At 41.2% G+C, this 23042-nt stretch overlaps 1 protein-coding gene across 5 annotated transcripts; it reads right to left on the reverse strand.

Annotated features, from left to right (window-relative positions):
- Positions 1-206: 206 nt before the first annotated feature.
- LOC132383148 (dynein axonemal assembly factor 3-like) lies at positions 207-22449 on the reverse strand. 5 transcript variants are annotated; one of them, XM_059953995.1, is made up of 14 exons: positions 22256-22446; positions 21873-21962; positions 20116-20211; positions 16856-16998; positions 15375-15468; positions 14911-15068; positions 12864-13040; positions 11965-12087; positions 6990-7112; positions 4356-4659; positions 3838-3952; positions 2493-2567; positions 1300-1467; positions 207-1208 (listed from the first exon to the last, which is right to left on the reverse strand). In XM_059953995.1, exons 1-13 carry the CDS (start codon positions 22320-22322, stop codon positions 1320-1322), a joined length of 1713 nt encoding a protein of 570 aa, XP_059809978.1. In that variant the 5' UTR covers positions 22323-22446; the 3' UTR covers positions 207-1208; positions 1300-1319. The 5 variants fall into 5 exon arrangements, with proteins under 5 accessions (XP_059809978.1, XP_059809982.1, XP_059809979.1 ...); XM_059953999.1 differs by lacking the exon at positions 12864-13040 and having other exon boundaries at positions 22256-22449; XM_059953996.1 differs by lacking the exons at positions 21873-21962; positions 22256-22446 and adding an exon at positions 21552-21615.
- Positions 22450-23042: the final 593 nt, after the last annotated feature.

Below are 23042 nucleotides of genomic sequence, written 5' to 3' on the forward strand. Positions count from 1 at the left end.
CATGCCATAAACAGGAAGGGATTAAAAAGAGGTTGTGCGTAAAATAGGAGGGTTTGAGATGTTATTGGGAGCAATCAGAAGGCCAAAGATGATGCTTCATGATGCAAGTTGTTGAGGATGTGCTCTTACACACCTAATTCATTCACAATTATTCTTTATAGGGAAGTAACTAGAAGGAAATGTTCACAAACTGCACAATATCAAAGTTCATCCATTTTATTCAGTGCTCCATATTAAATATATAACTAAATAGTTATGGATAATAGTTTCTATCATAGCATCACACAATTGGAATAATAACCCATTCAGCTGTGTTCCCAGCCCTTTAACCATGCATTTCTCAAAGCATCTGGATAACTAATACTGGTCACCAAAGATGCTTGATATCTTAGGTCTATTCAATTAATCTGTTAGTTGGAATGTTCCGATCAAGATGGAGCCAGTGAATGACTCCTCCTCAGGTACATCTTCAGATAGCAAATCTTTCCAGTGATTACATTTTTTCTACACATTCTGCTTGTTCTTTCTGTCTTGTTTGTCTTACGGAAACTGCTGGAGCCTGTGATGTACAGTTTGGTACTCGATCAAAGGATCCAGCGCTCGGCTGTGTCTCGTGGATATCAGAGTCAGGTGGGGGGCTGAAAAGGTCTGAGAACACAAGCTAACTAAGACCAGAGACAAGGTGTGGGGTCATGAACGACTCCATTTCGAAGCGGTGAGAAAGACTGAAGCATTGGGTGAATGCAGAGGGGTCAGTGATGGCTCCAACACAGATGGTCAGCAATCGGATTGGCGCGTTCGACCCGGATTGGCAGCGTTTGGAACCAGGCTGGTGGTCACTCTTTATGAAAGAACTGAGTGCAGACGAAAATACGTTCCCCATATTCTGAGATTTATGTGATTACTTTATATTGGTTTCCTTCAGTTTTTCCAGTGTTTTCTTTCTTGTGGACAATTGGCAGGTGGGTGATCTGTTAATTTTTTGTGTGTAAGTGGTAGAGTTGGGTGTGTGATTCTACTGTTACTGTTCTTTTCTGCGAGTGAGGGGCCGGGGATTATTATATGTAGGGGGTCGTTTATTGTTATTGTGGCTGTTTACTGCGGGTGAGGGGGGGATTTTGGGGTCTGCGAGTTGTTTCTTTTCATTTTTGTGCCAGTGACGGGTGGGGTTGATGCCTTTTCTTTCATTTTCTGTATTTCTTGGCTATCTGGAAAAGACAGAAAAGAGAGTTGTACTATACGTGCATACTTTGACAATAAAGTGAACCTTGTATTTCAACCTTTATAATTAATCTTTACCTCACACTAGAGAGTCAGAGTTATGAGCCATCTTTTAGTTCAAATCGTGCGAACGAGTCTTTCTCACCATCCATGCTCCCAAAAGGCACAAAACCAGCCTCCTTCGCTAATTCAGCTGCTCGGCTGGCAAACTTGGTTATTGTTTCATTCCGCAGATCTAACATAAACCTAACAAAACAGCAGACTTCACTTCAAGCCTTCATTATCCTCTTCACTCTGATCCAGCCAAAATGGGTTTATTCATACTTGTCTAATAGAATTGCTCAAAATTGATGATGAATGTAAAGAAATAGTGCATTCTTCTTATATTTATAAAACAGATTTAAGTGTAATGTTGTTTCTGGTAGTTGGTTACAGTATTTTTTGCTTAAACTATTTATTTCATTGGGTGAACATCAAACACCAAGAAGGTACACAAAATGCTGAAAAAATGCAGCAGATCAGGCAGCATCTATGGAGAGCAATAAACAGTTGACATTTTGGGCCGATGTCCTTCACCGGGACCTCTTCATAGATGCTGCATGGTCTGCTAAGTTCCTCCAGCATTGTGTGCATGTTGCTCAAGAGTTCCAGCATCAGCAGGATTTCTTGTATTCATCAAATACCAGGAGCTTTTTTTGAACATTTTAATTTGCTTCACTGAACAATATGAGTTCATTGCTCCATTCCCTGTGACCCTCTCAGAACTCCTTCAGTCCCACACTACCGTGTGGCTACTGCTGTTTTACAATAAAATGGCACTGAAATGAAAATAGAATTGGCATCCAGCACAGATATATTGAATAAATGGTTCTAGCATGGGTTCAGAACCCTTGACATCTGTAACAGGGTAATTTGTGTTGAATGAGCTGCAGAAACAGCAATGCTCAGTGCTGGAAGACAACTCAATCCTGCTGTTCAAAATCCCAAAGGAGATGAGTCTGTTAAACCTTGACTCTGTCAATCCAGCCCTCAGATCTCTGGATTTAAGTAAATAGGGCGTGCTGCCCTGGGCAGATATTCTCTACAACCCAAACCACATATAGATACTCTGCCTGTCTTAAAAAGTGATCTGTTCCTCTTTGTATCAAAAGATTAAAGATTATCTGGCTGAAAAGATTTATGCAACTGAAAGCTTGACAAGGAAATGAACAAGGATTTAATATCACATCTGTTATCAGCATAAGATGAAGTATCAAAGACAAAAAGCTTACTTTGTTAATTCCACAATTAGCGTTGCATGAGGTGCAGCAATCTGCTTCAACTCTGGAGTTATCTGGTGAACCATACTGGTAAAAGAAAGAACAATAGGAAGTCAAAGTTCAAAGTAAATTTATTATCAAAGTGTGTACATGTGACCACATACTACCCCAAGATTCATTTCCTTGCAGGCATTTATAGGAAAATAAGAAATATTATAGAACTTATGAAAAACTAAGCATAAACAAATACCGACAAATAACCAATGCGTAAAAGCAGACAAATCGAGCAAATTAAAAATAAATAATACAGAGACCATGGGTTACAGAGTCCTTGAAAATGAGCCTGTAAGTTGTAGGCAACACACACAAAATGCTTGAGGAACTCAGCAGGCCAGGCAGTATTTAGGAAAAGACAGCAGTTGATGTTTAATGTGTGGAGAAAAAATGCTGAGAAGATTTAAAATGAGTGGTAGGGGAGAGAAAAACACAAGGTTATAGGTGAAACCTGAGGGGTGAGGGGATAAAGTACATAGCTTGAAAGTAAATTGGTGAAAGAGACAGAAGGCCATGGAAGAAAGAAAAGGGGGGAGGAGCACCTGAGAATCTCATCTTCATCTTCTTCTGTAATCTCTCTCAAGGTGGCCTCTTCCACTGATGGGTAGACAAGGAGATAGGTGAGAGAGGAAAAAGGGGATGGGAAATGGTGAAGGAGAGGGGGATGGGGGCATTACTGGAATTTTGAGAGATTGCTTTCATGCCATCAGGTTGGAGGCTACCCAAATGGAATATAGGGTGTTCCAACCAAATGTGACCTCATCACGACAAAGGAGGAGACAATGGATAGACATATTGGAAGGAGAATGGGAAGTGGAATTAAAATAGGTGGCCACTGGTAGCGGTCTCTCAATCTACGTCAGGTCTCATTGATATCAGTTCAGGGTGAAGTTATCTACACTAGTTCAGGAGCCTGATGTAGGATAATAACTGTTCCTGAACCTGGTGGCATGGGACCTCAGGCTTCTGTACCTCCTTCCTAATGGTAGCAGTGAGAAGAAGGCATGGACTGGGTGGCGGAGGTTCACTTTCTTATGGCAGTGCTTGTAACTATACTCAATGGTGGGGAGGGCTTTGCCTGTGATGGACTGGGCTGTGTCCACTGCGTTCTGTAGATTTATGTTGGAACAATATGGTGAATCCAATATTCTGATAACATCATGTGGAAATATGACAGAGTAGGATCTGAGAAAAATGAAATATACAAAAGAAAATATGCAATACATGTAAAACAAGAAGTGATGGAAATAAAGATGTTTGCAATTAGCACAAGTCAAATACACAAAGGAAATCATATATTCACCTGCAGGAGAAGTAGATCACATTAAATAGGTTTCTGTAATTGCTCCTGTTATGAAGCTCTGTCACACAGTTTAATGGTAGGAAATGAATTTTTACATCAGGCAGTGAGAGGTAATCTAATGGAAGAGAAAGAAAAATTATTGAATGTACTTACAATTTTGCAAGCCAATACAGGAAACCAGAGACCCACCATAAAAAATAGTCTAAGTAAGCAAAAGTTCTGGCATGTCATGCATAGCTTTTGCAAAAAAAAGCACTTGTTTGTAAACAATTTTAATATGTTTAAAAGGGGTGCTGGATCACAGAGTCAGAATCTTTAAGTCAGAAACTGGCTGGAGCAGCAACACTTTTTTTGGTACATTTCCTGATGTTTTGCACTAAACCCAGAGATGTAATGGTCAATACAACAAATAATTTCTTCCTATAATCTGATGGCACCTATTCAAAACACAATTTCTGTAGGTTCAGCACACAATAAATTACTGGTGGGAACAAGACTCTGGAGGAGTGGTACATCACCTTCCCCTTTTTCTCTGTGAACTGTATCACATTCAGCTGTACTGTGGTTTCCATCAGGCCCCATGTTGCCCATCCCATGGCAATGTTTCACTGCTTGCTTCTCAAGCACAATCTCTGGCTGTTCACTTTTGTCAGTTGGTTTGTTCTTTATATGAGAAGCCTCTTTCAGAATCTCTTCTTCATATTCTTCTGTAATCTCACTCAAGGTGGCCTCTTCCACTGATGGCCTCAGTACATATCTCTCTCCAGTAACCAGCTCATGGAGCAAGGCTGTTACGTTATACTCAGAGATATCTTGTGCTGTCTGCAGGAAAGAAACATGACCAACTTTCTTTGTGTTCATTCACTTTTGCACTGTTATCTTGATATTACATAGATGAAATTCATAACATTCCCAAGCACAGTCTGGATGGCCCAGAACACAACAACGATCATCAATCTCCTTCGAGGAACAACATCACCCCTGCAAAAGGAAGCAGTGAGACTCCCGTTCCCCTTCATACAAATCGAATAGGTTAAAAGCATAATATCCCCAGGATCCTCCACTCTTCAAATGATTACTAAACTCTTAATGACATTGCATTGATTAGTTATGGAAAGTCATAGAGCTGTGCAGCACAGTAAAAGGTCTTTTGGCCCATCTCACCCATGCTGGACATGATGTCCATTTACTCTGATCCCACTTGCTTGCATTAGACCTGAAACCCTCTGATTGCCTCGTGTCCAACTACCTGTCCAAATGCCTTTTAAATGTACCTGTATATGCTTCTGTCACTTCCTCTGGTCAGCTTCCACATACCTACTACCCTCTGTATGGAAAACCTTGCCCTCAGATATCCTTTAAGTTTCTCCCTTCTCACTTTGAACCTGTGTCCTCTGGTCGTAGAACCTCCCAGGCCTGGAAAAGAAAAGTCTCTATCTATCACCTCCGCCTCTCACAAAGTTATAAATCTCTATAAGGTCCTGCATCCTCCTATGCTCCAATTGAGAACAATCCCAGCAATAATAACTCCTTGTAATTACAGCCCTCCATTTCAGGCAATACCTTGATGAATCTCTTCTTCACTCTTACTATAGTGTGGCAGCCAGAATTGTGCACAATACTCTGAGTATGGCTTTAGCAATGTTTTGTGCAACTGCAACACAATGTTCCAACTCTTATACTCAATGCCTCAGCCTATAAAGGAAAGTGTGCCAAGTGTATCGCCTTCACTACCCCATCCACTTGTGTCATCTTTTCAGGAAACTGTGAATGTACACCCAGATCCCTGCCATTTACTGTACATGTCTTCCCAGTATGTGAGGCCCCAAAGTGCATTACATCGTACTTTGAAACACAGGAAATATTGTAGATGCTGGAAATCTAGAGCAAAGCACATAAAATACTAGAGGAACTCAGCAGATCAGGCAACATCTATGGAAATGAATAAACAGTCAATGTTTTGGGCTGAGACCCTTCTTTGGGGCTGGGAAGGAAGGAAGAAGATGCCAGAATAAAAAGGTGGTGGAGGTGAAGGAGGACTAGCTGGAAGGTGATAGGTGAAGCCAAGTGCGTGGGAAAGGTAAAAGGTTGAAGAAGAAGGAATCTGATAGGAGAGGAGAGTGGACCATGGGAGAAAGGGAAGGAGGCCCATCAGGAGGAGGTGATTGTCTGGATTAAATTAAATCTGCCACCACTCTGCCTAGTTTACCAGCTAATCTGCAAGTTGCTTTATTCTTAGACAAGCTTCTTCACTATCTCTAACTCTACCAATCTATGTGTCATCTGCAGATTTACTAACCAGACCACCCATATTCTCACAAAGTCATTTAGAAAACATTACAAACCACAGAGCTTCCAGCACTGATCCCTGCAGTACACCACTGGTTACAGATCCTTCATTCCCCCATTAAAGCTTTGCAAAAGTCTATATAGACAATGCTGTATAACATGGAGATGAATAGGCAAGTTGACCCCTCCCTGCCTTCATCATCTTTCTTAGTTACCTCCTTAAAACTCTAAATTAGATTTGTCCTGGACAAATCCATGCTGATTCTCGCTGATAAATCCTGTCCCAGAGATTTTTCCCCAATTTTTGCCTCCTACAGACATAAAGTTCACCAGCCTTTAGTTTTCTGGAATGTATCCTCCTGCTTTTTTGAATAAGGGAACACTTGCTATCCTCCAGCCTTCTGGTACATCACCTGAGGCTCACAAAGACGCAAAAATCTCTATTGCCTCCCTTGTTTCCCATAGCATTGTGAATTAGATCTCAATTGGTGCTGGGATTTATCATAATATATATCTTTAACACTTCTTCCTTATCAGAAACATGATACAGTATATCAGTGTACTCCTCCCTTGTCTTTTCATCTTCTGCATCCTTCTCCTTGGTGAATACTGATGAGAAGTGTTCAGTTAGAATCCCTCCACTCCACACACAGACTTCTCTGTTGGTTCCTGACAGACATATCTTTCCCCCTTGGCTCTAATATATTATAAAAGGTTTTGTGATTCTCTTTAATTCTGCCTGTCAGTCCGTTTTATGTCCTCTTTTTGCTCTCCTAATTTATTTCTCAAGTTCTTTCTTCAATAAGCTTCAAAGGACTCACTTGACACCAATTTCCATACCTGACATAAGCTTTTTTCTTTACCTTAACATGGATGCCATTTGCTTTCTTTAGAAGAGATTCTTCTTCGCTGATAATTCCAAATGCAATGTATGGACTAGTGACGATATCTCCCCAGTAACCACGGGCAGGAATCTTCTCTCCCTTCTGTAGAGAAAGAATACAATATTTTAAAGAAGTTATAAAATTAATTAATCATTAACTATACTCATTAAAATATTTTTTTCTTATATCTGGGAACCTGTCTAAGAACTGAAATGCACTTTTGATGTATTTAAATACATTAACTTGTAGAGCAGGTGCCAAATGGATGGTGAAATATAACAAGTGTATAACAGATTGTGTGGCTTCTGCTTCAGAAAATGCACAGAACCTGCACTACAACCACTGTGGATCCCAAAGGAAATGGTGTCATTGCAATCAGCTTCCCTTTTGCTGCACTGCACCTATTAAAGACTGTAAGCCCTTAAGTCCTCATGTCATTCCAATAGCACACCACACAGTCTACATAGAGGCTACAGGGAAGAGTCTTCATCAATTGTGCATTCTGTTCCTCGTCTCCAGGGATCCACATCAGACCTGTACAGGGAGGCACCTCCAGTCCCCACCCAGCTAGCAAGAACCACCTTCCACTCGTTTCCAACTCATCACTTGCAGTTTATTTAAACCCAGCTCTCATCCACAGTCCTTTGTTCACTCATTGAACCAGCAGCTTCCACCAGCTGCTCTTAGCCTTCAGTTACCTTGGTGACTTGATGTGTTAAGTATGTTTTGTAGCCCCTCGTGACTTGCTATTTTGTAGTTTATTAGTAAAGTATCATTTACTGCTACTCTGCTTTTGGGTCCAGCTTCCCCTATATTTCCAAACAAGATAGGTGAACCCACAATTGACCCAGCAGAGTATGCTCGCTTGAAGTCATCCACTGACAGCAGCATATGATCCCGAAGCAGCAGGAAACCACTGACTATCTGCTGACCACTCTCAACCAACTTTCCATCTTGATGCAGCAACCCTGTGCCAGGCAACCTCCACCCTTGGAGCCACGGATCCTGGTGCCTGAAAGCTTGATCGAGCCAAAATTGCCTTTGTCATCTCTTTCCTGACTGGGCGAGTTCTGACCCGGGCCGCTGCTAACTGGGACAAATGAAATTGTAATAAATATGAAGAGTTCACTGCTGAGATGCACAGGGTTTTTGACCATCCTGTAAGTAGAAGGCAGGCAGCAGATCGGAATACTTTGCCTTTGTCAAGACTGGATTATACTGTGGAATTCATGACCCTTGCGGTGGATTGCAGCTGGAATGCGAAAGCACTGCTGGCCCATTACCATCACAGTGTCTCAGAGCATTAGAAAGACAATCTGTCTACTTAGAAAGTCTCATCACTCTGGCCCTCCAAATTAACAAGTGTCTTATGGAATGACCTGCCAGAACCCTGTTTTTATTTCCAGAACCATTTCAGACTGCAGGATCCTCATCAACAATGCCTTCAGAGTCCATGCAGGTAGGAAGAGCTTCCTTAACCCTCAAGAGCATGAGCATCGGTGGAGAACCAACTTGTGTGCTTACTGCAGAGCTGTCAATCACCCTTCCATCAAGTACACATTGTGTCCGAAAAATAGCACCACCAGGTAGAGACGAGGGCTTTCTGTTGGCTAGTCTCCCCTGGCCTCTCACTGCAGCACCATAGCCTGACTCATCTGTTTTCCACCACACTCCAATGGTTCTCTGTGCACAGGAGACTCTGGCGGATTCTGGCACAGCAGGTTTGTGTGTGTGTGTGTGTGTGTGTGTGTGTGGACTGAACTTATCTTTCACCTCTTCTGCATCACAGCCACTTCTTGGGGTCTCAATGGTCAAAGTGTGCACACAGCCCATGTACATGAGCATCGGAGAGCACTGTGAGTCCATCCAATTAAACCTTATCAACTCACCCAACACTCCTCTCATCTTGGGTTACCCCCCCAGCTCTCCATTCATGATCCCCACTTCGCCTGGTCATTCAGTTCACTACTGAGTTGGGGACCCACCTGCCTGCAACCCCCACTGATTTCACCCTGTAAATCCACGGAGATGGAGGAAACTCTTGGCCTCATCAGACTCCCACAGGAATACTGTGACTTTGGCACAGCCATCAGTAAAAGGGAAGCCAGCACCCTGCCACTTCACAGACCACACGACTGCACAATTAACCTCCTCCAAGGTACCACTCCTCCTAAGGTTGTTTGTTCTTCCTCTTCCCTCCTGAGATCCAAGTCATGAATGACTATATGGCTGAAATGCTATCACATGGCTTCATTGACCATCACAGTCCCCAGTCATTGCAGCATTCTTCTTTGTCAAAAAGAAAGATGGGAGTCTTTGTCTTAATTACTGCGGACTCAACAAAATCACCATTAAGAGCCATTATCCTTTCCCTTTGATGGATAGAGTATTTGAAACAGTATGCAGGGCCTAGATCATTAGCAAACTGGATCTATTGAGAGCATACAACCTGCTCCGCATCAACCAGGGAGATGAGTGGAAGACGATGTTTATAACACCCACTGGCCACTACAAATACTTGGTGATGTCTTTCAGATCTTCCAACAGTCCAACCATTTTCCAAGCCTTTATCAACAAGATCCTTTGAGACATGTTAAGTGCTTGTCTACCTCGACAACATCCTCACCATCTCCAAGGATCCCCAGGATAACATCTGTCACGTCTGTTTAGTTCTTCAGCATCTCCTTGAAAACCACATGTACTGCAAGTTTCAAAAATGCCATTTCTACACTCTAGTCATTTCCTTCCTGGGTTTCATCTTTTCAGCCCAAGGGCTAGCCATGGACCCAGACAAAGCGCATGAATGGCTCTGACTGCATGACATTACAGAATTTGGCTCTTCCCCATCTAGTCCATGCCGAACTACTATTGTGCATTGTCCATTGACCAACACCTGGACTATAACCCTCCATACTCCCATTCATGTTCCTATTCAAATTCTTCTTAAATGTTGTAATTAAAGTTGCATCCACCACTTCTCCTGGCAGCTCGATCTGCATTCACCACCCTTTGAGTGAAGATGTTCCCCCTCAGGTTCCCCCAAATATTTCAGCTTTCACTCTTAATCTATGACCTCTTGTTCTAGTTTCACCCAACCTCAGGGGAACAGCTTGTATGCATTTACACTATCTATACCACTCATAATTCTGTATACCTCTTTCAAATCTCTTCTCATTCTCCTATGTGCCTGGAAATAAAGTCCTAACCTATTCAATCTTTCCCTATAACTCTAAGTCGTTAAGTGCTGGCAAAATCCTTGTTAATATTCTCTGTACTCTTTCAATCTTATTGATATCTTTCCTGCAGGAAGGTGACAAGAACTGCACACAGTACTCTAAATTTGGTCTTACCAACATCTTATAGAGCTTCAACACAGCATCTCAACTTCTCTACGCAATACTTTGATTTATTGATTGATCCTGACGAAGGGTCTCAGCCTGAAATGTTGACTGTTCATTTCCACGGATGCTGCCTGGCCTGCAGAGTTCCTCCAGTGTGTTGTGTGTGTTGCTTTGACCCCAGCATCTGCAGTATATTTTGTGTTTACTTTGATTTATGAAATGTACCAAAAGCTCCCTTTATGACCCTATCTTCCTGGAACACCACTCTCAATATTTATTTTCTTTCATCATGATGGGTACCCTTTCTTAATTCCCTCTGAATGTCTTTTTCACCGTATGCATTTGTGTGTATCCATTAACAGAAGAGACAGTAACTCTTGCTTGCTGCAGTGAAGGATCTCTTGATGCTATCGGATAAGGTGTCTGCATGTGACAGACCTCGGAAGGCCTGTGCGTATAAATGGTCTCTCTCTCTGTCCCTTAACGCTGTTGGAGGATGTTACTGAAGTTCTGCAATTTATAAACTGGACTGTGGACTGTAGTTCAAATTGGTGTCTCTCAGTTCTATGGTTTTTACATTCTGTGTTTTTTTGTGGGGGGGGTTGGAGTTTGGGGTTTGACGTTCTTGTTGCTGTTTGGTATGATTTGTCAGTTTTTTGTGGGGGGGTTGGGGATTGGGGTTTGACGTTTTGTTGCTGTCTGGTATGATTTGTCAGTTTTTTGTGGGGGGGTTGGAGATTGGGGTTTGACGTTCTTGTTGCTGTTTGGTATGATTTGTCAGTTTTTTGTGGGGGGGTTGGGGATTGGGGTTTGACGTTCTTGTTGCTGTCTGGTATGATTTGTCAGTTTTTTGTGGGTGGGTTGGAGATTGGGGTTTGACGTTCTTGTTGCTGTTTGGTATGATTTGTCAGTTTTTTGTGGGGGGGTTGGAGATTGGGGTTTGACGTTCTTGTTGCTGTTTGGTATTATTTGTCAGTTTTTTGTGGGGGGGTTGGGGATTGGGGTTTGACGTTTTGTTGCTGTCTGGTATGATTTGTCAGTTTTTTGTGGGGGGGTTGGAGATTGGGGTTTGACGTTCTTGTTGCTGTTTGGTATGATTTGTCAGTTTTTTGTGGGGGGGGTTGGAGATTGGGGTTTGATGTTGCTGTCTGGTGTATTTTTTCGTGTGGGGCTTGATGTTTTTCCATGTTTTTCACTTTGTTTTGTGGTTATCTGGAAAAGACAGATCTCAGAGTATACTGCATGCATATTTTGATAATAAATGAATCTTTGAACTTTTAACCACTTGTTACAATAGCAAAAGAGCATCTCACACAACACATTGAACTTGAAGCGGATGGGCTACAGCAGCAGTAGACAATGAATATGCACTCAGTTGACACTTTATTAGGAGTAGGAGATACCCAATAAAGTGGCCAATGAGTGAATGTATATAATTATGATAAAAACAATGGTAAAGATTAAAGAAAGCTGTTGCACATTCTCATTGCCAATAAGCAGGTCACTCATTTAAAAAGTAATAAAACATTCCTACATTTCCTTTATACATGTATAACACTTTCAACACTACGCCACATATACAAAACAGATACTTGATGTGAAATTGAACATACATAATTCATGAGCAGCCCTGAAGCCAGCGATTTGTTAGGAACATCATATAACCCCTCACGGATCTCAAATGCCAAACCTTTATCCCTCCATTGGTAATATTGCCGGTTGTTTACTACATGAGCCTACAATAGATAAAAGGTATTGAGGTATCAGAATACGAAAGCACAGTGACGCTGTAGACTTCATCTGAGTAAAATTAGAAACTGAGTTCAGTGAATCATCTCATTACAGTAATGTAAAATATAGGAATAAGATGCTATTTTAAAGAGATACAAATTTATTTGTATTCCCTGTCTAATTATTGCTCAGCTTCTGACATTACATCACCTGGAAACTACACATGATTCTAGCTCTTCATATAAAATACAAAAAGGTACTTAGTAAAAAGGAATTAAAAAAAAGATCAACAGACATTTCCTGCATTACTCATTTGAATATTTCCCCTGGTCCAAATATATAAGGAGCTGTCCTGTGTAAATCATTGCTCCGATATCGCAGCCTCCCTACAGTGTTGTGAGTTAATGATTTGGTTTCATGTGTCCCAGAATCCTGAGTGTCAATTGCAGAAATTGTGCAATATAGTTTTGCTTCTCTGCCTTATCAAACGCCAAGGCTATATTAACCAATAGAATTAAGGATATATTTCAAACAACAGAATGATTTGCTTAAGGCAGCTCTTTCACTCAAGAAACATTAAATATTTGAGAAATCCAAGGGCTTTGGCAGACTTGCCTTCAACATCTGTTGACTCTGTGAAATCTTCTTTTGAATGTACAAAAAAACTTTGAGAAAGATCGATTGCCAAGGTCATACACCTCCGAGTGAGGATCATAATGTCTTCTCATCAGCAAATGTCAAGTTTTAAGACAAGTGAATTTCAGTGAGCTCTGATACTTACTCCTCTATCGTACAGCTTCATATGCAAGTCCCAGTCATAGGCTCCTTGCTTAGAATCATATCGATTGCCCAGGTATTGCCTGTTTCGTAAATCCCACAACTTATTGATCTGAAACACTTTTGGGTCCGGATTCCTCCAGAATTTAAAAATAGCTTCTAACTGGTCCCTCTCTTTAAACTAAAAGGAAAGTGCAAGGAAGATTTTAACATCGAAAATCAAACTCTCAAACTTTCAAAGCCACATTCACCTTTTGGTGACGGGTGGTTAAATAACTTTTGCACTATTGTTAGCCCCATAGCTGGAGTATTGTTGGTTACCCCATTAGAGGGAGGATATTGAGGCTTTGGAAAAGGTGCACTAGAGATTTACCAGGATGCTGCCTGGGTTAAAGGGCATGTGTTATAAGGAGAGGTTGGACAAATATAGGTTGTTCTCCCCGGAGATGTGGAGGGCAAGGGGAGACCTGATAGAAGTTCATAAGATTACAAGAGGCATAGATAGACAACCACTATCTTTATCCCAGGATTGAAATGTCTAATACCAGAAAATAATGCATTTAAGATGATAAAGATTAAGTTCAAAGGAGGGCAAGTTTCTTGCACAGAGGGTGGTGCCTGGAATGTGCTGCCAGGTGTGATAGTAGAAGCAAATACAATTGAAGTGTTCAAGAGGCTCTTAGACAGGTGCATAAATATGCAGGAAATGGAAGAATATGGACATCGTGCAGGCAGAATGGATGAATTTAATTGGACATTTGATATCAGTTCATCACAACATTGTGAGCCAAAGGGCCTGTTTTGAGTTGTACTTTTCTGTATTCTAAAGTATCAAGCTTCAAATATTTTATCCTAAGCTTCATACAGCCAGTTGCAGCTAGTAACCAAGGTATGGAAACCATGGTAATGTACAAAGAGTGACTTGTAGCTCAATCCCTCTTATGCACAATCCTCAGATTTATGAACCCAAAATACATCAATATGATGCCAAAGAGAAGTTATTACCACACACCACCCTAGTGAGAACAAAATGTGTTCATTCACGGGGTTTCTAGTGGGAGCTATGACAAGAAAAAGTCACAGGCAATGCCAATCAGACTGGCAGCCTATATCCACTCACAAGGAAGCTCATAGTTCCCCCTCTGCCCCTGCTCCCCCCAGGGGTGAAAAGTGAATAAGTCAATAGCTGCATCCACCACAGATACTTGTGGAACAGAGGCAGGTAGCATGGAAAGGGGAGTGCATAAGTTCACCAACAAGAAAGGAAACCCTTTTATGTTTGGGAGGAACAAAGAATGAGGAATAGACAAAATTAAACAGTAGAGCTTTGGAGGCCCCTTTTTGTCTGCCTGACTGTCTCTAAGATGTAATGCTTCTTTCTGGGTTTGCCTCTGGATAATCTATATTAGGGACAGGATGACAAACAGTAAGTTTATCAAAACAGTAAATAAGTGAACCATGTCCAAATTGATCAAACATAATATGGGAACGTGTATGTTTCATTGAACTCCACATACATACACAACTAATGTATCATATTTAAATCACAATGATATGAAATGAGGAACACAACAGATTCTGCAGATGACGGAAATCCAAAGTAGCACACACAAAATGCTGGAGGAACTCAGTAGGTCAGGTAGATCTATGGAGGGGAATAAAGAGTCGATACTTTGGGCTAAGACCCTTCATGGGAATCTTCATTCCTGATGAAGGACCTCGGCTGAAATGTTGACCATTTATTCTCCTTCATAAATATGAAAAGAAGGTTTTTTAAAAAGGTACTGGAAATGTTACACTTTGTTTAGACACCAATGAACAACAGCTGGAGGAAAGCAAGATTTTGCTACTGTGTGTTTTCCTTCCATGTTTGTTCCCTTTGAGAAGATGCTGCATCAAAACACTCAGCAGGTCAGGCAGCATCTGTAGAACCAGAAGCAGCGTTAACGTTTCATTTTGAAAGTGGTCCCGCATTTTCTATTTGTATTTCAGGTTTTCATCATCTGCAGTGTTTCACATTTCCGCGACAAGAAATTACACTCTTCACTTACCTTTAGGCTCCCCATGTCAACCATCGGCAGTTTCTTATGAAGGTAATCAAGGTCTGTGATGTAGTGGATGAAATTGTTAGCATTCTCCTGCAGATAATTTGCGGTTTGGCTCCGTATCAGACTATTACCAAACAATTCAAGCAAGAGTTCAGTCTTTTCTGCCAAAGAGAGAGACAGTTGAAGTGTTCATTGATTTGGAAACATTAGTATATTATATATTAGAAAAAACTCACAGAATAAACAGTGCACATGGTGATCATAAATACAACAATAATACAGCAACAAATACAGAATAAGAGAATGGTGCACAGTAGTACTAAAAATGCTAAAGTGACAATAATAGAGGAAATAGAATCAAGGGTTCAGAAATGTGAAAGATGATTGGTTCAGAAGTCTGATAAAACAAAGATAAGCACCACAACTGGTGAACTGGCATGCAAGGGAGACATTTTACTGGAAGGTACCTTGTAAACCCATGGAGCTTGGGGGCTCCAGAGCAACTGTGAGAAAAAGGAGGTGTCGACCTATCAACTCCAAGTTATTCTCCACTATGTAGAACTGGTAAAAGGAAGTAACAAATTGTTATCTATAGAGTACGATTGTAAAATTACATTACAACTCTTTGTAAATATCATCCCAAATAAAATGTCATTTTACACCAATTATGATTGTAAAATACATTACAATTACTTTTTAGTTTGTAATACATAACAACTCTTTGTTGAACAGCATCTGAAAAAGCTGACTACAAAAATGACTTTACAAAAATCTTCACTAATTGGATACAGTGTATGTTTTCTTTGTCAAACAGCTTGTTCATCCAGAAGGAATGCTTTGGGCTGCGATATTTACCAGTGCAACTAAGACTGTTTATCAAGAGGCAAGGTAGCAGCAAGATCACCTGGCGCTTTGAGCCTGCTCTGCTATTCATCAAAGTCGTGGCTGGTCTTCCACCTCAATACACGTTTCCTGTACCATCTCCACATAACATATTTCCCCTAATATCCGGAAATCCATTCATCTCTGTTCTGAATGAGCTCAGTGATCATCCTCCACCACCGACAGGGGCAAGGTATTCCCTCAAAGACTCACCACCTTCTTCATCAAGAAATTCCTCCTCACCTCAAGCCTAAATTCCCTACTCATTTATTCTGACGATTTTGATCCATGGTTCTGGATTCCTTAGCTTTTAGTGATGGATGTACAAGGATCCCGGGTTCCTTTGACAACATCATCCAGTCTCTCACAGTTTAAAAGAAATTCTTATTTTACTGGCTTGTGCCTCAATACAGAATTTTCACATTACTGTATATTACAACTGCAAATATCTTGCCCAGTCACTCACCTTGTCTACATCCACAAGAAGCCTTGTTACATTCTCCTCCCTACTTATTTCTGGTTCATCAGTAAACTTTTAAATATTTACCATTTGAACAAAGAACATTATACCCTTCAGCCCACAATGTTGTGTCCATCTTTTAAACTACTCTAAGATCAGTCTAACCTTTCCCTCCTTCATAGCCCTCCATTTTTCTATTATCCATGTGCCTATCTAAAATTTTTTAAAATGTCCCTAAAATTTAAAATTTCTAAGAGTTTAAGAATTTAAGAGTTTCTTAAAGTTGGTTGCCTCAGTTATGAATAGCTGGGGCCCAGCCACTAAGTTGGTAACTAATTGTATTCTTTCACATCAAACTCATGACAGTTGACATCAGAACTTGGGACTGGGAGAATCACAAATTTTGCTGCTCACACAGCTGATTATTGACACACTGAAGTCTCACTGGAAAATGGATGTGCTCACAATTGGCGAGGGCATTAACAGACTGATGTTGCAATGTTAAAGCAGTCGGCTTCAGTAAACTAATATTTCAGCATGAACTGACAGCCTCAGGAAAGGAAGGACATAAACTCAAAAGTGATTTGGCTGTGTCACGATTCTTACATGAAGCTTTCTCCGTGGCCAACGGTGAGCCTGGCAGATAGTTGTTAAGAGATGCCGGCTGTCACCAGCACCAACCATGAGAATATGCAGTTCAGGGACATTATCTTCATCTGAGTACAGTGCTTTCATTGACACAGATAAGCCTGAGAGTAAAGAGAGTGAAGATTACATTAGATGCAGTTAGGAGAAATAGAACAGAATTTTAAGCAGGCATTATCCTTTTATATCAATTCTGATAAGAAGCTCTCTATTTTATTCCCATTGCACCCACAAAAGGGAAAGCAGTGAAGTCAGAAAATCACATATTCCATTGCTGGTGTTTTATAGTGTACTGGTGTTTGAAGAAAAGTCTCCCTAACCAGTTATTTTATTAATAGAATCAAATGCTGCATATTATTCAAACAACCAATAGTTTTTTCCTTGTTTTGCTTCACAATCTTTTATAGAGCTTTGGTCTTACATAAAATGCCTCAGCCAGGTGAGCACCCTTCTTACTTCCAGACTTTTAAGAATGTTCCATGTTTCATTCTACTAAACTCTACAGAATACAACTCTGGTGTACATGATTCTTCCTCGTACAGCAAACATTCAGTCCGTTGAATCTTTATTGCACTCTCTTGAGATCAAACACATTCTGCATCAAGTAAGGAGATAATACTGCAGCTCTAATAGGCTTCCTTATTCCTGTATTCAAATGTTGAACTTCAGAGAATTGTATACAAGCATGCCCAAGTGTCTTTGAACATCAGCTCTACACAGTCTCTGGTCAGTTAACAAGTACTCTGCATTTTTGTTGTATGTCCCAAAATGAATGATCTCACATTTTTCCATACAATATTCCATTAGCTGTGTTCTCACCCACTCACTCTAGTTACACATATCCTTTTGTAGCCCCTCTCCATTCTCCTCTGAACTTATGATCTCAATTAGTTTAGCATTGTTTTAAACAGTACATTTCTATCTCTCTGACTCAAAGAACAGAAGGTCCAACTGAGTTTTCAATGGTTTCATGCTCTGAGTTATTTCTAATTTGTCTATTTTGCTCTCTTCCATTAGCTTAAACTACATTGCTGTTTTGCTTCATTGCCTTTCTTTTGGACAGAGGTTTCTTTGTAACTGTTCAAAGTGGAAATTAAAATTATTATCAAATTACATGCTAGATATCTCACTAGAGATTTATTTTCTCACTGGCACACTCAGTAAACCAAGAATCAATAAAAGACCCCACCCAACAGGATGGACAAACAACTAATGTGCAAATACAAAAAGATTGAAAAATAAATAAATAATAATAATAGTAATAAATAAATAAATATTCAATAAATATTGAGAACATGAGATGAACACTCCTTGAAAGTGAGTCCACAGGAACAGTTCAGTATTGGGGCAGGTAAGGTTGACTGAAGTTGTCCCACTGGTTCAAAAGAGGTAATACCTGTTCCTGAACTTGGTGGTGTTGATCCTGAGGCTCCTGTACCTTCTTCCTGATGGCAGCAGTGAGAAGATGGCATTATCTGGGTGATGGGGGTATCTGATGATGGAAGCTGCTTTCCTGTGACAGCTCTCCATATAAATGTGCTCAATGGTGGAGAGGGCTTTATCTGTGATGGACAATGCTGCATACACCTACTTTTTGTAGGATTTTCCATTCAAGAGCACTGGTGTTTCCATACCATGTCTTGATGCAACCAGTCAATGTACTCTCCAATACACATCCATAGAATTTTGTCAAAGTTTTAGATGTCATGCCGAGTTTTTGCAAACGTCTAAGGAAGTAGGGGCACTGCTTACATCCTGGGTCCAGGGCAGGTCGTCTAAAATAACACAGAGGAACTTAAAGTTCCTGTCCACCTCTGATCCTCTAAACTTGCATCACTGAAGACTTTGCTTTCAGGTGAGCTTAATGTCTGGAGGAACTTTCACAAACTCCCAGCTCCTGATGACCCTGTGATTTCAGTATCTGAGGCCGATGTGAGAGCATTCTTTAGGCGAGCGAATCTATGGAAAGCATCTGGTCCTGGCTGAGTGAGACCTGTGCTGATCAACTGACAGGAGTGTTCACCATCTTTAACTTCTCGTTCAGCAGTCTGAAGTTGCTCACCAACTTCAAGCAAGTTGCAATTATACTGGTGCCTAAGAACAACCAGCCTCAATGACTATTGTCCAGTAACACTTACATCCACTGTGATGAAGTGTTTTGAGAGGTTGGTTATGAAACATATTAACTCCTGCCTGAGAAGTGACTTGGATCTGCTCTAATTTGCCTACCAGCACAACAGGTCCACAGAAGATGCCATTTCATTGGCTCTTCACTCAACCCTGGAACATCTGGAAAGCAAAGTTGCAGACACCAGGAAGCCCTTTATCGACTACAGCTCAGCATTCAATGCTGCCATCCCCTCAAACTGATCGATAAGCTTCAAGACCTTGGCATCAATATCTCTTTGTGCAATTGGGTACTGGATCTCCTCACTTGCAGAAACCAGTCACTTCAGATTGGCAACATCTCCTCCACAATCTCCATCAGCACAGGTGCAGCACAAGGCTGTGTGCTTAGCTTCCTACTCTATTCGCTTTACACTTATGACTGTGTTGCTAAGCACGAGATATTTAAATCTGCTGACAACCCACTATCATTGGCTGATTCAAAGGTGGTGACGAATCAACATATAGGAGGGAGATTGTAAATCTGTCTGAGTGGTGCCACAGCAACAACTTCTCACTCAATGTCAGTAAGACCAAGGAGCTGATTATTGACTTCAGGGAGAAGAAACTGGAGGTTTCCAAGAAAATGTAAAAATTTTAATTCTGATTCATTAAACTCCATTGTCATTCGCTAAACCTTTGAGGATAATCACTGGTTTTAAAACACACCCAACCACACTTTTTCCTTCTTGTCCTCCCACACCTCCATCATACAAGAGATTCTGCAGATGCTGTTAATCTTGAGCAAAACACACAAAATGCTGGAGGGACTCAGCAAGTCAGGCAGCATTAATGAAGGGAAATAAACAGTTGATGTTTTGGGCTGAGACCTTTCATCAGAGAAGCCTGATGAGGTGTTGGCTGAAATGTCAACCCTTTATTTTCCTTCATAGACTAAAAATATTGTTTGGGTGAAGGTCGGATTGTTTGAACCAAAAGCAGCTGATGGATATGACCTCCACATACTCAGTTGCAAGGCTTAACTGATAGAGTTTAAAGAATTAAAGTTACTATGTTTAATTTTATTTTCCATATTTTTTCCAAATCACTCTTACCTTTTTTTTGAAAATCCATTGCTGGGCTGAACCCCCACCAGGTCACTGTTCCGAATCCCTCCCCAGTCCCACAGGCAGTCATTTCTTGATACCAGTCTGAGGGATAAGTAAACAATAACACAGTCCATCAAATTGAAGGAGTTAGGCTCTTGTTCTGATTTCTGTTTTTAAGTTTGAAGCACTGTTTTCTAAGAATTATGGCCACCATTTTGCTGTTGTTAGGATCTCTTCCTTCTCATGCTGAGTTAATTTATCTATGACTAGCTTCCCTCAAGCCAAAATTGCTCCAGCAATCACCGGTATCATTTACATCACCAGTAAAAACTTGTCCAGATGTTTGACTCCTAAAGACGTAGATTTATTCCCTAATTTTTACTGATTGCAAAACATTATTAGAAGTGGAATTGCACAATGAATGTATCATAGTTTAATCCATACTTTCAGAACAAGGGGAAAGATTTGCTACTTGGATTATATTAGGTCTTAGTGTGAACTGAGAGACAGGGGAAACGAACGGACAGGAGACACGACACTTTCCTGGGCGCGGCGGGGCAACGTGCAATATACGCCAAGCATTTACTGATATCTACAGATATGTGTGTCACCTATCACAGCAAAGTTAGGGAAAAGGGATACCTACACAGTACAGTGCAAAAGTCTTAGTCTTATCTGGTTTCAGATGGTTTGGCCTCCACAGAGCCCTCAATGAAGTTGTCTGAGGTTTCCTAGCGAGACAAACAACGTCTGCAGAAGAACTGTGGCAAGTTCTCCAAGATGTTTGGAACAACTTACCAGCCAATCTTCTTATAAAACTACACAACAGTGTACCTGAGAGAACTAAAGCAGTTTTAAAGGTAAAGGATGGTCACAACAAATACTGATTTGATTTAGTTTTCTTACCCGCTAATTGCTCTTTATACTTATTTTTTGACATCTAGAAACTTTTCAATATTTTTGCTTTACTGATTTTTTTTGCATGTGCCTGTTCACAGTACCTGGGTGATATGAGTTCACTCAAGGAACAAACAATTGCTAACGACTGTTGCTACATTATTTTTGATCTTTTTACCAGTAATACCATGAATTCTACAAGGCCACACTGTGGTATGTAGTTTCTTTGGCACAACAACTCCTCATGATCTCAGTCCATGATCCCCATCACCAGGTCATGATCCCCGTCCCAGTTTTTGACTGCTGTCCCAGTTAATGATCCTAGTCCATGACCCCAGTCTATGACCGCAATATAAATTCATGACCCCCAATCCCAGACTTTGACCCCAGCCCTAGGTCATGACTCCAGTCCCAGTTCATGACCACCAGCACCAGATCATGATCCTAATCCTAGCTCACGACCCACACACCAGCCGTTTACTGCCAGATATGTACGGGAGGGACGCAGTTCTCACGGACCGGGCCCGGTATATGTTGTGACCAACCTTCAGACGATGAAGTCGCCGAGCTTGAACTTTGTAAACTCTCACCTCACACCTCGGGTGACAAACAGCACTCTGCACCAATCAACCCTCGCATTATCTGGTAGAGCCAATCGTGAAGTGGTGAAGGCGGGACTACCGGTCCAGCGGGGGGGGACGCGGTCTCCACGGCAACGAGTGGACCAACGGTCAACATAGGCGGCGCGCGCGGGGGATTGCAAAGCGGTCGCGCGCTCTGCCCTCTCACGCGCCTTCCGTCTGCGCATGACGACGGAAGAGAACGGCAGCCCGGCGCTGAGTGCTGACGGGTCACGTGTTACTTACAGCTGCTCGCGGTCCGAGCTGAGACAGTGGGTCGTGGGTTCGAGTCCCGCATTGGGCACCAAAGTGCTGCATTGTCAGAGGCTCTGATTGCTTGCATAAGGTAACAAGAGTAAAACATTTCAAAATAGCGTTTATTATCACTGCTCCTATCCCACTACTATAAGGATTGCACTTACCACCTGTACGTTCAAAATAAACTTTTGACCTCCCATGCTACCTTAGCACGTCGTTCCGCCATATTGCCTGCTTGCACTGCACTTTCCCTGTGACGGTAACACTACATTCCGCTTTCTGATGTTACTCTTTTATTGTTTTACCTTATTATTATTCTGCTTTGGAATGATCTCTATGGATGGAATGCAAAACTAAGATTTTCACTCTACCTTGGTGCATGTGCCGATCCCAGTTCCAATTCCAGTCGGCCACAAGGACTTGGGCCGCATACACCATTGAACTTGCAAGTGTTGGACGGTGAATAAGACATTTATTGACCTGTACAGCCAGAAATGATCTTGTACAGTATGCAGTGGCTCCCCACTTCTCATAGAACTGTGTCCTGACTACAGCGGCACCACACCGGGAATTAACTGGGCAGTGGCATCCATTTTGTTATTGGTGAGGCTCTCGATATTTATTGCTTATTGAGTTGTTATTATTATTATTAATTTCTTTTTGTATTTGCACAGTTTGTTACCTTTTGCACACTGGCCCAACGCCAAAGTTGGCATGCTCTTTCATTGATTCTGTTATGGTTATTATTCCATAGATTTATTGAATATGCCTGCAAGACAATGAATCTCAGGGTTGTTGTACATGGTGACGTGTGTACTTTGATAATAAATTTACTTTGAATTTTATAATGGAGAGCCCTGTTAATTTAATGGAATATCACGGGATATCTACAAGTTGGTGTTCAAACCTGCCTGAAGTTTTGGCCATCTGATGTATCTGTCTACATTACTAGTAACAAATTGTGGGTTGAGGTTCTATGTCTAGGTCCTACAACTTTCCTGTCTGGGATACTGAGAAAACAAGAGCCCAATGAGAAACAGATTAACACTCAAACAATGGATCCTGGGGTTGTATATGGTGACATATAAGCACCTCAATAATTTGAGGTGATAAGAGGTATAGATCGAGTGCATAGCCAGAGACTCTTTCTCAGGTGTT

The sequence above is a fragment of the Hypanus sabinus genome, chromosome 29 (genome assembly GCF_030144855.1).
Source record: "Hypanus sabinus isolate sHypSab1 chromosome 29, sHypSab1.hap1, whole genome shotgun sequence".
Lineage (NCBI taxonomy): Eukaryota > Metazoa > Chordata > Chondrichthyes > Myliobatiformes > Dasyatidae > Hypanus > Hypanus sabinus.